The sequence below is a fragment of the Budorcas taxicolor genome, chromosome 1 (genome assembly GCF_023091745.1).
Source record: "Budorcas taxicolor isolate Tak-1 chromosome 1, Takin1.1, whole genome shotgun sequence".
NCBI classification, from domain to species: Eukaryota; Metazoa; Chordata; class Mammalia; order Artiodactyla; family Bovidae; genus Budorcas; species Budorcas taxicolor.
In genome coordinates, this window is record NC_068910.1 from 74,945,595 (window position 1) to 74,966,274 (window position 20,680).

The window sequence follows — 20,680 nt, forward strand, 5'->3', positions numbered from 1 at the left end:
TGATTTAATTGAATTAAACTCTGTGAAAACTATCTGTATATGGGCTTCCCAGGTGGCACTAGTGGTAAAGAACCCACTTGCCAGTGCAGAAGATGTAAGAGATTTGGGTTCATTCCCGGGTGGGGAAGATCCCTTGGAGGAGGGCATGGCAGCCCACTCCAGTATTCTTGCCTGGAGAATCCCATGGACGGAGGAGCCTGGCGGGCTATAGTACACGGGGTCACAAATGTATTATGTATGCTGTTTGTTGTTTTAGTTGCTAAGTCGTGTCCAACTGTTTGCGACCCCATGAACTGTAGCCCACCAGGCTCTTCTGTCCATGGAATTTCCCAGGCAAGAACACTGGAGTGGGTTGCCATTTCCTTCTCTAGTATTATGTATATAAACATACAATACACATATGTGTATATATAGACTTTATTTAGAAAGTCGAAAAATGCTAACTTTTTGTTAGTTTCAGATTAATATGTCCAAGAAACATATTTTTATTTGGATTCTTTATTTATTTGGATTCTTCTCAAATGATCACCTTGGCGAAGTCAATCTGTAATTTTTTAACCCTAGTTGCAATTAAGTGGCAGCTTTTTGTGTGATTAATTCACAGAGATTCATGTTCAATAAATTAAAATTTCACTTTAAACACATAGAAAGTATTTAACCATCAAGGTAATGTGACAAGGAACTTGGCTGTTTACGGAAGCAGGACTCAAAATTCTAAAGATACTTCTTCCTGGTTTGACTACTTCATCATTCTAAAAGCAGCGTAACTTCTCTGAAGTTCTTTTAGCCTGTCTTTCCTTGATACCATCACCGGGATAAGATCCCTGGGATGCAGACGGAATGATATGAAGCTGTTTTCTTTGTTTGCAGTTGGTGAGTTTGTGAGCGATGCCCTCCTTGTTCCCGACAAGTGCAAATTCTTACACCAGGAGAGAATGGATGTCTGTGAAACCCACCTTCACTGGCACACCGTGGCCAAAGAGGTACCAGCCCTTTCATCTTCCTCCTCGTCAAGTGACAGTTTCCTAGGGATGATGTGCAGTGACACTGTAGAGGATGTTTGGAGGCAACAGCTGTCTGTTGATAAATGTGTCTTTTTAAATTATTACTGTTAAAAATAAAAATCTTCATGAATATTTTAAGAGGATATCTTGAGACAGCAGCTGTGTTGATCAATAAGTTATTATTATCATTTTAAAAAGCTATCCATGAGTATTTTATGTTTAGTTAGATTTGTTATGCTATGTCATGTTTTATAAATTAGAAGCTATAAGTTTATACTCTATAAACCTTGAAACACACCTTTTTAAAAATTTTTGTAATTTGTGTCTTCTTTTCATTTGGCACGTGCCAAGTTTTTACGCTTTAACTTTTTTCTCTGTTATCCGTTGGGGAATATAGTGGTAGAGGAGGAAGTAGCTTGCCCAGTACCGGCATGAAAGTTGCAGTTAGGTCTGAGTTTTGCCATCAATTTTGTGTTCAGTGTGTCATGCTGATGCCATCATTTCTCCACAGGGAGTAAGTCTATGGCACCGAGTAAGTCTATGGCACCAGTTCTGACTTTCGCTAACCCCCTGCTTTTACCAAAGCCAATAAGACATAAAGCAGTTAGCGTAAAATGTTACTTTTTGATATTGTTGCCTTTAAAACTGCTTTGTCCCTTTAATATATTATGAAGTTTTTTCTGATAAATTGTATACTTTTTTTTTTCTTTGTAATGAAATCAGTCTCCCAGAATTAGGTTCCTTGATTTAGTTCAGTGGTTCTCAAATGAGGTCACTTTTGCTCCACATCCCTTCCCAAGGACATGAGCCAATGTCTAGAGATATTATTGGTTGTCACAGTTTTTTTTTTGTGACAAGGGGTGATACCACTGGCATTTAGTGGCCAGGGGCCAGAATGTTCTGCTAAGCATTCTTCAGTGAACAGGACAAGTGTCCCTTGCCCTCTAGAATGATCTGGCCCAAAATGTCAATGATACTGAGGTTGAGAAACCCTGATCTAGCTCCATTTAGCCTTTGTATCATAGCCTTAAAGCTGTTAGGCAAAAAAAACCCACTTAAGATTCAGCATTAGTTTTGCCTTTTATAAAGTAATATGTTGTAAGCAACATTGTCTTTATATAAAAATGTTTCAGAGCTAATTGATATTAAGAAAACAACCTAGATGATTTAAAGCCATCTGATTGGGCTTCCCAGCTGGCTGGCTCAGTGGTAAAGAATCAGTCTGCCAATGCAGGAGATGTGGGTTCGATCCCTGGGTCAGGAAGATCTCCTGGAAGTAGGAAATGGCAACCCTCTCCAGTATTCTTGCCTGGAAAATTCCATGGACAGAGGAGCCTGGTGGGCTACAGTCCGTGGGGTTGTAAAGAGTCAGATATAACTTAGCAGCTCAGTACACACAGACGCCCATCTGACTACCTCATTTTTCATTTCTTCTTGAGTTTAAAAAAATTTCTTGCCACTGAGAAACAAGTCTAATTCCTATGAGGTCAAAGTACACTCTGTAAAATTTCCTTGTTTACTTATTATGTTGAATTATTAATCTTTCCTCTGTCACCACTGGGTGCTTTCAAAGCTTTATGTTAATTTTGATTTGTGGAAACTGAACAAATCCCAGGAAAGCGAAAGGATTTGAAGAAATCTCTAATGACTTTAAGTTCTGATTCATAGCAGAGGATAATTTCTCCTTTTCCCAAGACTGTTACTTTGGAAGTGAGCCAAGAGAGTTGCAGTTTCTAGAACGAGCTAGATCCAAGTGAGAGTAGCTTCCATCCATAAAGGAAGTGGACGTGAGTTGGGGGGATATATATGTGGAACCATCACTACTTCCTGATACGCTAATGAGGCTGGAAAGAATTGATTTTCTGATAACTGTTCACTGTGGAGGTTTCCTCTACATCTTAGCTCCCAATTTGTTTCTACTCCTATTGTTTTTATTTGTTTCTATAGTATAACAACAGGTTATTGTTTAGTCTCTAAGTCATTTGCGACCCTATGGACTGTACTCCACCAGGCTCCTCTGTAAGTAGGATTCTCCAGGCAAGAAAACTGAAGTGGGTAACCTTTCCCTTCTCCAGAGGATCTTCCTGACCCAGGGACTGAACCCATGTCTCCTGCATTACAGACAGATTATATGCTGTTGAGCCACCAGGGAAGCCCCGTAACAACCTATCTCTATTAAATAAGTACCAAAGTTAAAAATTAAGGGTACCAAAGTAGCTTGTGCTAAAGAAACTACTGCAAATCCACTCAAAAAGCAAATGATTCTTTCCACTGTAAAATTGGTCTTGATATGCTGGTCCTATGTCTTGCTGTAATTGGATTTTCTTAAAAGGAAGCACAACTACTCCAGTACTTATTGTTTTCTCCTTACCTTTTTATAGACCTGTAGTGAGAAGAGCACCAACTTGCATGACTATGGCATGTTGCTGCCCTGTGGAATTGACAAGTTCAGAGGGGTGGAATTCGTATGTTGCCCGCTGGCCGAGGAAAGTGACAATGTTGACTCAGCAGATGCAGAGGAGGATGACTCAGACGTCTGGTGGGGTGGAGCAGACACAGACTACGCAGATGGGAGGTAAGGTGGACTTCGTGTTTCGTCTCTGCTAGACGCCAGAACATCTCACATGCAGTTTTGTTTCTTCTATAAATGTATGTCTTTCCATTTCTTATTTGCGTTGATCTCTCCCACTCCCATTGAAGTTTGCTTTTATGGAATAAAGTCTAACCATAAAGTTCTGTTCTGGTTATAGCCTACCATTTAATTTTAGTATAATTAATCAGCCATCACTGAATTAATTGTAACTATTTTATTTTAGCCTCACGAGTTGGGATCAAAATTCCAACAGTGTTATAATAGGTCACTGGTAGTTCTGCAGAGACTTGAGAGCTGGGTGAATGACATGGTCTTCTGTTTCGGTCTGTAGTTTAGAAATTTGGGGAAGGGATTTGGGGATTATTTAATCAGTCATTGGCTAAATCTGAATTTTTGTTAAGGATTTTGTTTCTGTTTGTGTGGATTTTTGTTTTTGTGGGTTTTTTTGCCTTTGTCATCTTGTCCTTTATAAATGAGGTCAGAGGCAATCATAAATGTTTGCTAAAATTCTTTAACTGACTTTAGTTTCTGTGATTATTAATAAATATATTTTCACCTCATTTTCTTTGGAATCTAAATCCCATAATTTGTAGATTCTTATTTTTAATTGAAGGCATCATTTGTATTCAGATCATAAAATTATAAAATCTGAATCTTTGAGTTAGAAAGGCCATCTGGTTCATTCACATCCCCAAAGGTGATGATGTTGTAACACTTCACTTTTTCCTTCAGTATTTTCTCAGCTGTTCCCAAATGTTACAAATTTCCAAGTAGAATATTAAATATGACTTGTAGGGCTTATAGTGATTAAGGTAAAGTTTTCTGACTTTTATGTAATTAAGCACAGGGTTTTTAATAATATATTTTAGAATTTTTAACGTTTTTCTTTTGATTGAAGGATAATTGCGTCACAGAATTTTGTTGTTTTAAAATAGTTTTGCAAAAATACATGTCTATTTTATAGCTATATAAGAATCTATGTACACAGAGGATCCCTGATAGTCATTTTTATCAGTTAATAATGCAGGCTTCTTTTTGGTATCTTACCCATTGTTACCGTAACTCTCTTCTTGTTAGTTAAGCTTTCTTGTGTTCCCTCTTTCACATGATTTGGAAAAATTGAGTTCAGTGTAGCAGAACCAGCAAATTCTAAACCACAAGAGAAAGAAATAAAGGAAAAGTGAGCTGTATGCTTGCATTATTTCCGTATGTTTCTAAGAGATGTAAGTTAAATAGTATGGACTCCTTCTCCCAGGGCAGGAAGCATCAGTGAGAACAGGGTTTGTCAGTGGAAAGCTTCTGAGCATTGCATTCTAGGCCATGGTTGGCCTCCTCCCCTGTGTTCCCTGTGCCAGTTATAGAAATGTCCATTGGTTTGGATTTCATTGCTACTTTGTCTAAAAGTTGGAGTTGCTTAGTTCTTATTGATGGCTTTTTCATATTCTTCCTCAGTCATATATGGGTTTGAAGGTTTAAGGGTGAATTCGTCAAAAAGTTGTTGTGAGGGCTCTTACTACCCGATGTCAGAGCAGTCAGTATTAAAAAGGAAATTTGGGGGTGTTCAGCCATTTTCTTTTCTCCTGGTTTGTTGGGTGCGTGATCGATCACATCTCATTGCTGAATTGACTCTGTACTTAGTAAACAACCCAGATGATGGTGAATAAACCAAGACAGCTCCATGGCTGCTCTTAAAATCATATGGAGCCAGCTGTGTACTTGTAACCCTGTATCAAGGTTGTTGACCCGCCATTCGTGATCATTCATACACAAGGGACTTTTTGTAATTAAAAGTGGGTATTCGTGCTTTTCCTGAGAGTGACAGACTTTTGCCAGGCTCTATTCCACATTTAACACATTTTTTTTTAATGTCTTATAAAACGTACTGTTTACTGAGAATAGATTTCGAGGAATGTTGATCTTTTCCTCCTACCCTCCTTCTGACGTACTGAACTAATTGAAAGCATTACTAACATCATTATCTTAGGAAACCCTCTTCAGTGGCCCGTTCTTTTCCTACATCCCATCTCACTAGTCCTGGAAAGAGATCCACAGGGCTTGCCCTTCTGGCCTCGAGTCTCATTTATTTATTATGAGTCTCTCATTATTTATTATTTACCTATGTCAAAGTAGGTAACTATACCTACTTCGATACCCATCTCTCTGGTTATGATACTACAGTGTGTCTTCTTTGTTACAGTCACGAAACTACAGAACACTAGTATACTGTTTTTTTAACACTGCTTTTTTTTTTCTTTTAATTTATTGCATTATCTATTACTGGAGCAACTATAAAGTGTATTAAATTAGATTTGACACTAGTACCACAGTCGTAACTGAAGGACTTAGACAAAAGTAGGTCATATGGTCATCTTACCCATTTCGGTTTTCCGTAATATCACTATCACAGTGGACATTCAGTTGAAATGTGAGCTTGATCTTTCCTGATCCCCTGCATTTATATGCCATTCTGCCGTCTGCAGCAGTTATACCTTGAACCCTGTCATCACTAAGAAATGCTGTGCCCACAGGGTTTCCAGGTTTGACATTATTCTCTAAATATGATCTTCTGATCCTAGACCTAAAATACTAATCTGGTTCTAGGGATTTCACCCTTCCTTTATAACAATCACCTCCCCAATTCAGGCTTTTAGTTCATTATCTTCTTCTTTTTTTTTTTTTATTCTTTCTGGCCAGGATGGACCCAGGGGGTAAGGATTTTTACATATTCCTTTGAGTATCCTGGATTTATTGATACCCTTAACATTTTGTAAAGATATTTTCATCAGTCCTCCCTATGTGGGGAAAATTAACTTGTCTCTTTAACTGCTTCTGAGCTTTCTCAGGTTGATGTGTAATCCCACCAGTTAATTCCATTTCTTATTCATGCTGTAACATCAGCTGGGATGTTAATGTTATTGGATACCCCTAATCATCACTATTTGATGACCTAACATCATTAAAAAGGCTACAAATAATAAATGCTCGAGAAGGCATGATAAAAAGCAAATCCTCCTTTTGTTGGTGGGAATGTAAATTGGTGCAGCCACTAGGGAAAACAGTATGGAAGTTCCTTTAAAAACTAAAAATAAAAACCATGCCCACATGGTAACACACTCTAGAGATTGACCTTGTAAAAGTAAGGAGTGTGAGAAAGTACTCGTTAATCCCTTGAAGTTCATGAAAGGAGACATACTGGAAAGAAACCCTATGAGTGTAAACAATGTGGTTGATGATTTGTTTCTCAAAAGGTTTTACAAAACCATGAAAGAAATCTCACTGGACTCTATACTTGGTATTGACCTATATGGGATAAGAATCTGAAAAGGAGTGAATAAATGTCCATGTATAACTGACTGGTCCTTCCCAGGTGGCACTAGTGGTGAAGAACCCACCTTCCAGTGCAGGAGACGTGAGACATGGGTTCAATACTGGGTCAGGAAGATCCCTTGGAGAAGGGCATGGCAACCCACTCCAGTATTCTTGCCTGGACAATCCCATGGATAGAGGAGGCTGGTGGGTACAGTCCATAGGGTTGCACAAGGGTTGGACACAACTGAAGCGATTTAGCATGCACTATATATGATCCAGCAATCCTGTTCCTAGGCACATATCTGGAGAAAGCTCTAATTCAGAAAGATGCATGAACTCCAGCAGTGCCCACTGCAGCCCTATTTATAATAGCCAAGACATGGACACTACCTAAGTGTCTATCGACAGATGAATAGATAAAGAAGATGGTGTGTGTGTGTGTGTGTGTGTGTGTGTGTGTGTGTGTATAGATATGTGCTGTGGTAAGTCGCTAGGTCATGTCTGATTCTTTGCAACCCTATGGACACCGAGCTCCTTTGTCCGTGGGATTCTCTAGGCAAGAATACTGATACTGGAGTGTGTTGCCATGCCCTCCTCCACACACACACACACACACACACACACACACACACACACAATGGAATATTGTGTGCTTAGTTACTCAGTCATGTTCTACTCTTTGCAACCTCATGAACTGTAGCCCACCAGGCTCCTCTGTCCGTGGGATTCTCCAGGCAAGAATACTGGAGTGGGTTGCCATGCCCATCTCTAGGGGATCTTTCTAACCCAGGGATTGAACTCAGATCTCCTGCACTGCAGGTGGATTCATTACCATCTGAGCCACCAGAAAAGCCCCTAATGGAATATTACTCATTTATTAAGAAAGAATGAAATAATGCCATTTGGAGCAACATAGATGGACCCAGAGATTATCATAATAAGTGAAATTAAAGTCAGGATATCACTCATATGTGGAATCTAAAATATGTTACAAATGAACTTATTTACAAAAGAAAAACAGACAGAAAACAAACCAATGACTACCAAAGGTAAAGAGGGGAGAGAGAGAGAAGGAATTTGAGATTAGCTGATACAAACAATTCTATATAAAATAGGCAAACAACAAGGTCCTACTGTATAGCACAGGAAATGATATTCACTATTTTGTGATAGTCAGTATATCATTATAGGATATTCAATACCTATAACGAAAAAGGATACAAAAAAGAATATATATATTTATAATTGCATTACTTTGCTGTACACTAGAAACTAATGAAACATTGTAAATCAACTACATTCCACTTTTCAAAATAAATTTTTTTAAAAAAAGAAAGAAAAAAAAGACAAATTGAAACTGCAAAAAGAAAAAAGGAATTTGTTAGAACCTAATAGAATTAAGATATCAGGTCACTTGCCTCACTTCATTTTCGAACGTGTTTTTCTGTGAGCCCTGCAGGCACGTATGCCTTCATTCTCTTCTGGCAAAGCTAGTGGGCAAAACGAGAGAGATATTACATCACTGACCCCCACACAAGCTGGGGGCCTGCCAGCTGGTGGCTGCCTGCTTCCATAACAAGTCACAATAAGAATTTCACATATCCTGCTTGACAAGTCCTTAGGAGACACTATATGACAGTTCTTGAAAAGGGAAAAAGGAAAAAGAATTCTGCTCCTCCAGAATAAAATTTGATCCACAGCTTAATGCACTTTGTTGATTGGTAGGTAGTGAGATTTGTTTTGGAAGATGAATGTTATCCTATTGCTAATGAGGCATTTGGGGAAACATTCTTTATGGGATAAGCTCTGTTTTATGACCTCATTTGAAAAAGAGGTAAGTCTTTTGAAAGATTGAGTAGAAACAAATCAGTTACTGTTCCCAAAATTTATTTGTAAGTAAGTCAGTGTTTATTTCTCTGGTGTTGTAATTAGAGTTTCCCAGGTGAGCTAGTGGTAAAAAAAGTCGCCTGCCAGTGTAGGAGACGCAAGAGACTGGGGTTCAGTCCCGGGGTCGGCAAGATCACCTGGAAGAGGGCATGGCATCCCACTCCAGTATTCTTGCCGGGAGAATCCCATGGACAGAGGAGCCTGGTAGCTACAGTCCATAGGGTCACAAAGAGTGGGACACAACTGAAGTGACTTAGCACATACTGACTGAGTTCTCAGGTGACCTCAGAATACCTAGTTATGTGATCAGTAATGCAGCTTACTTATGTTAATAATGTATAGACTCCAGCCTCCTTGGGTAAGAATTTTGCCATGGGAAAATTCCCTTGAAAAACTCACATGTAAGACCAGTCACATATCCAGTCTAACCTTGAGAGTGAGTACCTGGAGATTCTCCCATCTGGAACAGCAGAATCTGACTAGAAACCACATACTACACAGGGGTTGAAGAGTTTTGTAGAGTAAAAAACTTAAAGGAAGACTCTCTAGTTCTTTGATAATGGCCTTTGCCTCTCAGGACTATTTCGTTACATTTTTTTCAAAACAGAATCAAAAGACATAGCTTCATATGTTGAGAGTTGCAGGCATTAGTGAGAACATGCTGACAGGTAACCTCATATATCTTCCTGGATAATTAGATGATATTTTTTTTCTTTTGATTGAAAAAAGACCCATTATGATAAAGCTAGATGAGAGATTGCATGTGCGTGCAACTTACCATGTCCTTCCTTGAGGCTGTAATTGGTGGCTCAGGATGGTTTCCTCGGTTATGTCGGGAGGGGCAGGGGATGGTGAACATGCATGTGTGTGCACATGAAACACACAATACCTTACGGAATTCACTGAATCAGTTCTAGTGATCACCTTGCCGTGCACTGCGCTGGAAAAGCCAGGCCCGCGTCAGTGACTCTCTGGGCGCAGCGGGCTCTTTATACTAATATAATTTTTGTTTTTAAATTATTTTACAAACGATTCACAAAAATTAAAAGGATAACGAGCAATAACTTCATTTAGAAATTTTAGTAAGAATTAACATAGTGAATATCTTAGTTTGAATTAAAACTGCAGTATAGTTAAGCTAGATTTTTGTTTCATCTCTTCCTGGTTTTGAAGGTAAGGATTTCTGAAATGAGCACTATCTTTTGAAAAAAAGTAGCAGCTAATCAGCTGCCAGGCATGAACCCAAACTATAACCATCTTATGAATACTGATTCCAGGATCCAAATACGTCTCTGCTCGGTTCTGACCTCGTACTTCCTAGTAGTTTTGTTGCACCTGCATTTTCACTTGGTAATCGACTAAGGTCCGTCTAGTCAAGGCTCTGGTTTATCCAGTGGTCATGTATGGATGTGAGAGTCGGACTGTGAGGAAGGCTGAGCGCCGAAGAATTGATGCTTTTGAACTGTGGTGTTGGAGAAGACTCTTGAGAGTCCCTTGGACTGCAAGGAGACCCAACCAGTCCATTCTGAAGGAGATCAACCCTGGGATTTCTTTGGAAGGAATGATGCTATGAAACTCCAGTACTTTGGCCACCTCATGCGAAGAGTTGACTCATTGGAAAAGACTCTGATGCTGAGAGGGATTGGGGGCAGGAGGAGAAGGGGACGACAGAGGATGAGATGGCTGGATGGCATCACTGACTCAATGGACGTGAGTCTGAGCGAACTCCGTGAGATGGTGATGAACAGGGAGGCCTGGTGTGCTGCGATTCATGGGGTCGCAAAGAGTCGGTCACGACTGAGTGACTGAACTGAACTGAATTGTTAAAAAATCAATACTTTTCAATTTAAGAGTTTATAATTTTGTAGAAGAACAAGCAGTGCTATCTTCTATTTTATAAATTAGAAAATATTTTCAAGTTTGGATTTATAAACACTCATGAACATCATTAATCTAGTCCTTATTTTATACATTTTATGTTGGTTCTTCTCATTGCTTCTAAGATACTCATGCATTTGGTATTTGTCTACTTCTGAACTGGTTCTGTTGTATAAACATCATAAAAATTTCTTGCACACACATAAAGAAGGAAAGAATACTACCACATGTTTTTAACAATTTTAGCAATAGTTTCTGTTTTTGTTGCAAAATGCTGAATGATGTCATCCTTGCTGTAGAATGCCTAACTGAATGAGAATACCATATTTTCTTTTTATTCTTAGAAATTTATTGCTCACTTTGCAGTTTTTGGGCTTGAGAAAATTCATCTAGACCATCATCATCAGAAGAGTCATGGTCTGAGGTTTTGCTTATGCAATCAATTTCAGTCATCTTCTGATTTAATAACTGTAACATGTCTCCTTTCAATTTTCTCTTATTTGCCACTGTGGAAAATGAGAATTTTTTATTTTCACTTGCATGCTGTGAAAGTCCCTAGACTTCTTTCATTGTCTCTTGAAAGATGATGCAACATTTTGGGAACAAAGTAATAAAACTCTGATAATTACCCTATTGCATCATCTTTCTAGGCAATTCCCTTATTTTTTTTATTTTCTTATTATTTGGTCTTCTTCGCACAGTTGAAGTAATTGATGAGTAATGATGAAATAATTCCTGGGATGAGAAAAAAATAGAAAGATTGTGGAAAAAAGCTTAGATATCAAAAAACTCCAGTTGATTGATATGGTAATCACAACATAGAATGAGTTTCATTCCATTTAAAACATATTTTAAGAAAGTATGAAAATCAGAAATATGGACCCTTAGATGTGGATAGAACTGCTCAAAATGAAACTTAAAATGTAAAAATTATGTTCAGGTAGGGATAATATCCTACCCTGTTTATTCAAGAGATTGCATTGATTATGAGGCCTATGTGATTTTATTAAATACTTGACCTAATTTTCTACAAGCCAGGTACTCAGTAAATATTTGAGTTAAATTGAATTGGCATTCATGTTAAACACACACAAAGACATAACTGATAACTCAAGGTTAAGCTAACTGGCCTTTAAAACAAAAACTACCAACGAATATCATTCCAGATATGCAAGAATTAAGTGAAATTGCATCAGAAATCTCTAAAGCCAGAAATACTGGGGGAAAAAATACTGAGGCAATAGGAATATTTATAAACAGCACCTTTATTGTAGTGCACTCATCTCAGACGCTAGTAAAGTAATGCTCAAAATTCCCCAAGCCACGCTTCAGCAATATGTGAACCATGAACTTCCGATGTTCAAGCTGGTTTCAAAAAAGGCAGAGGAACCAGAGGTCAAATTGCCAACATCCGCTGGATCATTGAAAAAGCAAGAGAGTTCCAGAAAAACATCTATTTCTGTTTTATTGACTATGCCAAAGCCTTTGACTGTGTGGATGACAATAAACTGTGGAAAATTCTGAAGGAGATGGGAATACCAGACCACCTGACCTGCCTCCTGAGAAACCTATATGCAGGTCAGGTCAGGAAGCAACAGTTAGAACTGGACATGGAGCAACAGACTGGTTCCAAATAGGAAAAGGAGTACATCAAGGCTATATATTGTCACCCTGCTTATTTAACTTCTATGCAGAGTAGTACATCGTGAGAAACGCTGGGCTGGAGGAAGCACAAGCTGGAATCTAGATTACCAGGAGAAATATCAATAACCTCAGATATGCAGATGACACCACCCTTATGGCAGAAAGTGAAGAGGAACTAAAAAGCCTCTTGATGAAAGTGAAAGAGGAGAGTGAAAAAGTTGGCTTAAAGCTCAACATTCAGTAAATGAAGATCATGGCATCTGGTCCCATCACTTCATGGCAAATAGATGGGGAAACAGTGGAAACAGTGTCAGACTTTATTTTTTGGGGCTCCAAAATCACTGCAGATGGTGACTGCAGCCATGAAAAGACACTTGCTCCTTTTAAGGAAAGTTATGAGCAACCTAGATAGCATATTGAAAAGCAGAGATATTACTTTGCCAACGAAGTTCTGTCTTGTCAAGGCTATGGTTTTTCCAGTGGTCGTGTATGGATGTGAGAGCTGGACTGTGAAGAAAGCTGAGCACCAAAGAATTGATGCTTTTGAACTGTGGTGTTGGAGAAGACTCTTGAGAGTCCCTTGGACTGCAAGGAGATCCAACCAGTCCATTCTAAAGGAGATCAGTCCTGGGTGTTCATTGGAAGGACTGATGCTGAAGCTGAAACTAATACTTTGGCTATCTCATGCGAAGAGTTGACTCATTGGAAAAGACTCTGATGCTGGGACGGATTGGCGGCAGGAGGAGAAGGGGATGACAGAGGATGAGATGGCTGGATGGCATCACCAACTTGATGGACATGAGTTTGGGTAAACTCCGGGTGTTGGTGATGGACAGGGAGGCCTGGTGTGCTGCGATTCATGGGGTGGCAAAGAGTCGGACACAACTGAGTGACTGAGATGAACTGAACTGATTGTAGTTACTAATTGAATATCTTTCAATTGCTTCAATAAGTAAAATAAAATAGAATAAAATGAAATTAAATTGGAGTTGTAAATGAAATTATGATCTTTATTTGAACTTTCAGATAAAAATCCATTTGAGAGACTTTCTTATCTGAACCAGGAAGCATTTTTTGTTCCTTAGTGTCAAATTGGAGCTCTTTATTAGAAATAACAGTAGATATTAATAAAAATTTTAAAATAACAATAGATAAGAATTTTAGGAAATACAAGTATAGTCACAAGACAGTTTCAGCTCCATTAGCTATTGGCAAGCATTGGGTGATTTTAAAAATAAACATGCTATGGGACTTCTGTCTAAAGAGACTGCCTGCCAAGGCAAGAGATGCAGGTTCCATCCCTGGGTCAGGACGATCCTCTGGAGAAGGAAACGGCAGCCCATTCCAGTATTTTTGCCTGTGAAATCTCATGGACAAAGGAGCCTGGTGAACTGCAGTCCAAGAAGTTGCAAAAGAGTCGGACACGATTTAGCGACTAAACAGCAAAGCACTGCTATATTTAAAATGATAGCCGACGAGGACCTACGGTGTAGCACGTGGAGCTCTGCTTATGTGGCAGCCCGGGTGGGGGGGAGTTTGGGGAAGCATGGAAACGTGTATGTGTATAGCTGAGTCCCTTCACGGTTCGCCTGAAACTGTCACAACATTGTTAATCAGTTATACCCCAGTGAAAAATAAAAAGTTTTAAAAATGAGTAAACAAACATTAGTTTGGAGCAATGATTCTCAACTGGGGACGATTTTATTCCCAAGAGACCTTTGGAAATGTCTGCAGACATTTTCAGTTGTCTCCGTTGTAGGGGAGAGACTCAGAGGCTCCTCGCATTTGATGGGTAGAGACCAGGGTTAGTGCTAAACATCCCGTTATACACAAGATAGCCCCACAAGAAAGAAAAATCAGTAGAGCTGTGGTAGAGAAACTGGTGTCGAGTTTTCTTCAGTACTGGAAAACTAAGGAAATTATTCTTAAAATGAAAAAAAAACAATAACAAACCAACAACTTCCATTCCAAGCTTTTGTCTTACCCTGATCTCCTGTGGACAGAAAAGCAAACACCCTAGGAGTCTGCCTTTTGAACACAGCTTTTGTGCAGATGGAAATGTTTGAGATCAAAATAAACCTTCCAAACCTCCGTGCATTTAGAGCTGAAAGAGTATTCCCAAACAATGGATGATTAAGGCTTCTTATTTGCACCTAGTTACTTCATTAAATCTAATCATTATGTCATTTGTCTTTTTCCTTTTATTAGTGTCACTACTGTTCATTTTGACTATACTAAATATTAACGTATTTTCTGCAGAAAAAAAGATCATGTTCAAAATATTGGAGCATTTAGAGACCTGGCAGACGAGCTCCACAAAAGTTATTTTTCCTGTACATCTAATTAGAAAATATTTAACATTTGGTGATTTTTCAGAAGGATTTGGACCAAAAAGAAGCACCTGTAATTAGAGTTTATTGTAAGTTCTATGTTTCTGTTTGTTCTTCTTTTTGTTTTTATTTAGTTATCTTTAAAACATAAAAATTTCATTTTTAAGTAACATCTAGATATTTTCAAAATACATTTTGTAATTTTCATATGTATCTCTTCAATTATGTATATACCTTCAAGATTTGTTCACTTGTGTCATCATTGTCAGATTTTTTTTTTGCTTCTTTTCATATATTATAGACGTCAAGCTTTTGAATTCCTTAATAAATCTAGATTTGCCTCCCAAATTAGGTAATAATTGCTTTAAAATAGTTTTCCAAAAATAGGACAACAAAAGATATGAATGTTTTGACAGGACTTAACATTTATTTAAATGTTTATGCCCACTTACAGTGAGGTTTGGACAGCAGGTTAATGTATTTCATCATTGCATACTCACCAATATTCGATTTTTATCATTATTAAGCACATGACGCCTTCCTTATATCGTCAGGTGTTCAGACTAAGAATGTGATGAGAGCATGGACTAAATTTTGTTGCCGCCTTATATTCTTGTCTGTACACAGGTAGTAATAATCAAGAGATACTACATAATTTTGCTATGTGCAAACCACTGTTCTGAATGCCTTTGCATATATTAACCTGTCTAATCTTCACAGCTTTTTAATATCTGTTAGTTGTTTGTAGACTGATTTAATGAATGTGATTCAGGCTTTCCCTGTTCTGGGAACAGATTTGTGTTCATTTATCTCTTCTTGAGAATTTACATTTTTTTTTTCTTCTGCCAAGTAAATATTACAGGTATTTCGTGTGTAAAATCCAACAGTACCCTTCTGTTGATTTTCATTCCATTAGTTCTACAGTAATGAAATATCATTAATAATCTGTACGTTTCTCCTTCAGCTAAATTTCTTCATTCTACCTTAAGAGTCCATATAAATTATAACTTTAATAATAACTAACTTATTCACTTTATATCAAAAAAGTTTCAGAAAAATAAATAATTTTGATTAAATAATTTGTATGTGACAGATGTTGAACATTTTTGATGATTACTGATAGTATAGTGTATGCTGATTCCATGCGGTTTAATCCGCCCTAGTTGTGACTTTGGTCAGGGAAGTTGGGGGCGGAGGTATAGTCTAAAGCTTTGTGTGCTTAGTGCCTCAGTCCTGTCTGACTCTTTGTGACTCCATGGACTGTAGCCCACCAGGCTCCTCTGTCCATGGAGATTCTACAGGCAAGGATACTCTAAAGCTTTAGATTAGTTTAATACAGTGGGAAATGTGAAGAGCTGTGTATACATTGGGACACATGCCTGGAAAAAAGGCGAGCTGTTTCTCTACAAGTTCTTGCTTTTCATTGATTTGTTTGCGGGGACAGGAGGATGTGATTAATAAAGGGACAAAGAGCTTATAGACCCAACTTCTACCTTACTAGAGGTCTCTTCAATCTAATTCTCTTTAAAAGGAAAGAAGGGCATCTTATTCTTCAGTTCAGTTCAGTTCAGTCGTGTCCGACCCTTTGAGACCCCATGAATCGCAGCACGCCAGGCCTCCCTGTCCATCACCAACTCCCGGAGTTCACTCAAACTCAAGTCCATCGAGTCGGTGATGCCATCCGGCTGTCTCATCCTCTGTCATCCCCTTCTCCTCCTGCCCTCAATCCCTCCCAGCATCAGTCTTTTCCAATGAGTCAACTCTTCGCATGAGGTGGCCAAAGTACTGGAGTTTCAGCTTTAGCATCATTCCTTCCAAAGAAATCCCAGGACTGATCTCCTTTAGAGTGGACTGGTTTGATCTCGTTGCAGTCCAAGGAACTCTCAAGAGTCTTCTCCAACACCACAGTTCAAAAGCATCGATTCTTCGGCACTCAGCCTTCTTCACAGTCCAACTCTCACATCCGTACCTGACCACAGGAAAAACCATAGCCTTGACTAGACGAACCTTAGTTGGCAAAGTAATGTCTCTGCTTTTGAATATGCTATCTAGGTTGATCATAACTTTCCTTCCAAGAAGTAAGCATCTTTTTATTTCATGGCTGCAGTCACCATCTGCAATGATTTTGGAGCCCAGAAAAATAAAGTCTGACACTGTTTCCACTCTTTCCCCATCTATTTCCCATGAAGTGATGGGACCAGATGCCATGATCTCCGTTTTCTGAATGTTGAGCTTTGAGCCAACTTTTTCACTCTCCTCTTTCACTTTCATCAAGAGGCTTTTTAGTTCTTCTTCACATTTTGCCATAAGGGTGGTGTCAACTGCATATCTGAGGTTATTGATATTTCTCCCAGCTATCTTGATTCCAGCTTGTGCTTCTTCCAGCCCAGCGTTTCTCATGAAGTTGCATAGAAGTTAAATAAGCACGGTGACAAAGTACAGCTTTGATGTACTTCTTTTCCTATTTGGAACCAGTCTGTTGTTCCATGTCCAGCGCTAACTGTTGCTTCCTGACCTACATATAGGTTTCTCAAAAGGCAGGTCAGGTGGTCTGGTATTCCCATCTCTTTCAGAATTTTCCACAGTTTACTATTATCCACACAGTCAAAGGCTTTGGCATAGTCAATAAAACAGAAACAGATGTTTTTCTGGAACTCTCTTGCTTTTTCCATGATCCAGCAGATGTTGGCAATTTGATCTCTGGTTCCTCTGCCTTTTCTGAAACCAGCTTGAACATCTCGAAGTTCATGGTTCACGTATTGCTGAAGCCTGGCTTGGAGAATTTTGAGCATTACTTTACTAGTGTATGAGATGAGTGCAATTGTGCAGTAGTTTGAGCATTCTTTGGCATTGCCTTTCTTTGGGGTTGGAATGAAAACTGACCTTTTCCATCTGTGTAAATTGTTCCACAGAGATATGTCTTTTTTGGTAAAGAATGGGATTGTTATGAACAGAGAGAAATATACATAGAAATTACATGTCCCTTTGGTCAATATCTTGGCCATTTTAATGGTGTTATTGATTTGATCATATTATTTGAATCAAATAAGATAGGGATGGATCTGATAATACAACCTTTGAGCCCATCATGTTAACCTGACTATTTATGAAGGGGAAATGATAGTCCAGTAGCCCCAACTCAAGGTAACATGTCAAAGTATAAAAAATAATGATGATAAGCTTCCTTTGAATTGAGGACAGTTGTATCCATGGGTTCATTTGAGCTGTTGATGGAGTTCTAGTGTAAATAATAGGTATATGGTTTCATGGTGTCTTGCTCTAGCTTTCCTGCAAGGACATGTGCCCCAATGAATACCTTGACTTAGCCACAACCACTGGGAACATTTTGTTGTACCCTCTACCTGGGCACCATTAAAAGAGATTTTTTTTTAATCCATTTATCAGGCCCAGTAGGGAGTTGGGACTGACCTTTGTTTCAGAAGCAGAGGGTTGCTAATAACACTGGGTGCATCCCAGTTCTAGTTATTCCACAGAAAATTAAGCAAAGACCAACACGACTGATGCTCAACATAAGGAATAAAGTCTGGATCCTGGTGACTGTTGCAGTCAGCTTAAGAAGTTCTTACTGAGACTTGATTTGTGGGTGGCACAGTGCTAGGTATAGTTGAAAGTCAAATTAACTGTGGTCTGTGTGCTCCAAGAAATTTTCTCAGAAAATAAGCACCAGATGGTAGCGTGGAGGGTTCATTGCACAAACACATTATTTGTGGTTTGTGAAAACTGGTCATTGACTCATGGAGGAAGTTATGCCCATGTTGTCTTCCAGTTAGTCTGGGAAGTTGTCGTAGTCTTATATGATCTCAGGCTGTTGTGAGATTGTGTGTCTATTAGTGAATCAATACTTTCTCAGTCTTTAAACTTGGTTCTGAGAGAGAGACACTTCATTTGACTTTATATCTTGTCTGGATATCTAGAGTTAAAATTTACTGAATATATAATCTTTCAGCTGCTTTTCTATCCTGCATTTTCAGAAAGTGGTAGTAGCTACTCAGAGAGGGGAAAAAAAGCAAAAACTTCAGAGGAGGATCACAACGTGAATCATGCAACTGATATGTTACCACCATCAATCTCTGTCAGTGGATGAGTCAAAAGACTACATTTGATAAATCAAATCTTTGTGGCTTTGAGAGCTAAGTGTCAGGGTGCTGGGTTGGCAGTATCTAGTACTGTGAGGCTGTAACTGTATCACTGAGCCTTGAACTGAAATATGGGAACTAATTTGAAAATGATGAACAGGAGACTAGCATTTTCTCTTGAGGGAATTGGCTGCCAGCTCTGAGGTCTTATTAAAAATGCTGAATTTCTGGATTGAATGAGCTTGAATAGCATGTATGTCAAAAAGAAAAACAAAACACTTTAATAGCCTTAACCAGATTAAGAGATATGTGGCCAAACCAGTGGGGTTTGTTTAGGTTTCTAAGCAAGTGATGGTTGGAAGAGAAAATGCCTTTGAAGTTCAGGGTTGGATTGCTGCCATCCCAAGCTACATCTGGCAGTGATCCTTGTCCTCACTGAGATCTGATGGTGCAAGCTGCCCAGTAACCAGATATGGCTGAAATGAGAGGTGCTGGGGGATGGTTCATGTGTAAAAGTTGTTTGGATGGTTGGATTATTCAGTGCTGAGAATTTTACACTGCTGAGACATGGAAGGCTTCTTTGTACTCCCATTGTCTTTTATATTTATATTTAATTTTTTTTAATTTTTAATACAAATTTTAAAGGTTACTTTCCATCTACAGTTCAGTTCAGTCACACAGTTGTGTCCGGCTCTTTGCAGCCCCATGGACTGCAGCATGCCAGGCCTCCCTGTCTATCACCAACTCCTGGAGTTTACTCAGACTCATGTCCATTGAGTCGGTGATGCCACCCAAACATCTCATCCTCTGTCGTCCCCTTCTCCTCCTGCCTTCAGTCGTTCCCAACATCAGGGTCTTTTCCAGTGAGTCAGTTCTTCACATCAGTTGGCCAAAGTATTGGAGTTTCAGCTTCAGCCTCAGTCCTTGCAATGAATACAGTTATTACAAAATATTGGATATATTTTCTGTATTATGCAATGCATCCGCTTGCCTGTCTTACCCCAGTAGTTGGCCTCTCACTCTCCCAGCCCAGTATTGACCCTCCCCCTTTCCTTTACTCTAGTAACCACGAGTTGCTCCCTCTATCTGTGAGTCTGCTTCCTTTTTCCTGCTCTATTTTTTAGATTCTGAAATCATATAGTATTTGTCTTTATCTTTATGTTTGGACTTCTTTTTACTTAGCGTGTGTGTGTGTGTGCTTACTTGCTCAGTAGTGTCTCACTCTTTGTGGCCCCATGGACTGTAGCCCACCAGGCTCCTCTGTCCATGGGATTCTCCAGGCAAGAATACTGGAATGCGTTGCCATGCCCTCCTCCAGGGGATCTTCCTAACCCAGGGATCAAACACAAGTCTCCCATGTTGCAGGTGGATTCTTTACCATCTAAGCCACCGGGGATGATGCCTTCCATATCCAAAGTCCGTCCATATTGCTGCAGATGACAAAATTTTTGTTCTTTTTTATGACTGAGTAGTTTTCCATAATGTGTGTGTGTGTGTGTGTATACATACATATATGCACATATATCTCTGTATAAATATATGTGTGTATATTTTATGACTGAGTAGTGTTCCTGTGTGTGTGTATATATATACACACATATATCTCTCTATATAAAAATATATATCACACATATATATCCATATAAATACATACACACATATATGTGTGTGTGTTTTATGAATGAGTAGTGTTCCATAGTTTTTTTACATGTATCTATGTTTTATATATATGTATATATATGTGTAAATATATAGAGACATATCACATCTTTTTTATCTATTTATCTGTTGATGGACATGTAGGTTAATGCTGCTTTGGACATTGAGGAGCATATGTCTTTTCAAATTGGTAATCAAACAGCTATGGTACTGGCACAAAAACAGACACATAGATCAATGGAAAATGATAGATAACTCAGAAAAGAAGCCCACAACCTA

The 20,680-nt window shown here is 38.8% G+C and overlaps 1 protein-coding gene across 5 annotated transcripts in view; it reads left to right on the forward strand.

Moving 5' to 3' along the window:
- Positions 1-20,680, forward strand: part of APP (amyloid beta precursor protein) — a 312,932-nt gene that overhangs the window by 129,926 nt on the left and 162,326 nt on the right. For all 5 annotated transcript variants that reach the window (XM_052648165.1, XM_052648141.1, XM_052648149.1 and 2 more), the window contains exons 4-5: positions 871-983; positions 3,386-3,579. In XM_052648165.1, the coding sequence (XP_052504125.1) occupies positions 871-983; positions 3,386-3,579 (307 nt within the window). The remainder of the gene's footprint in view (positions 1-870; positions 984-3,385; positions 3,580-20,680) is intronic.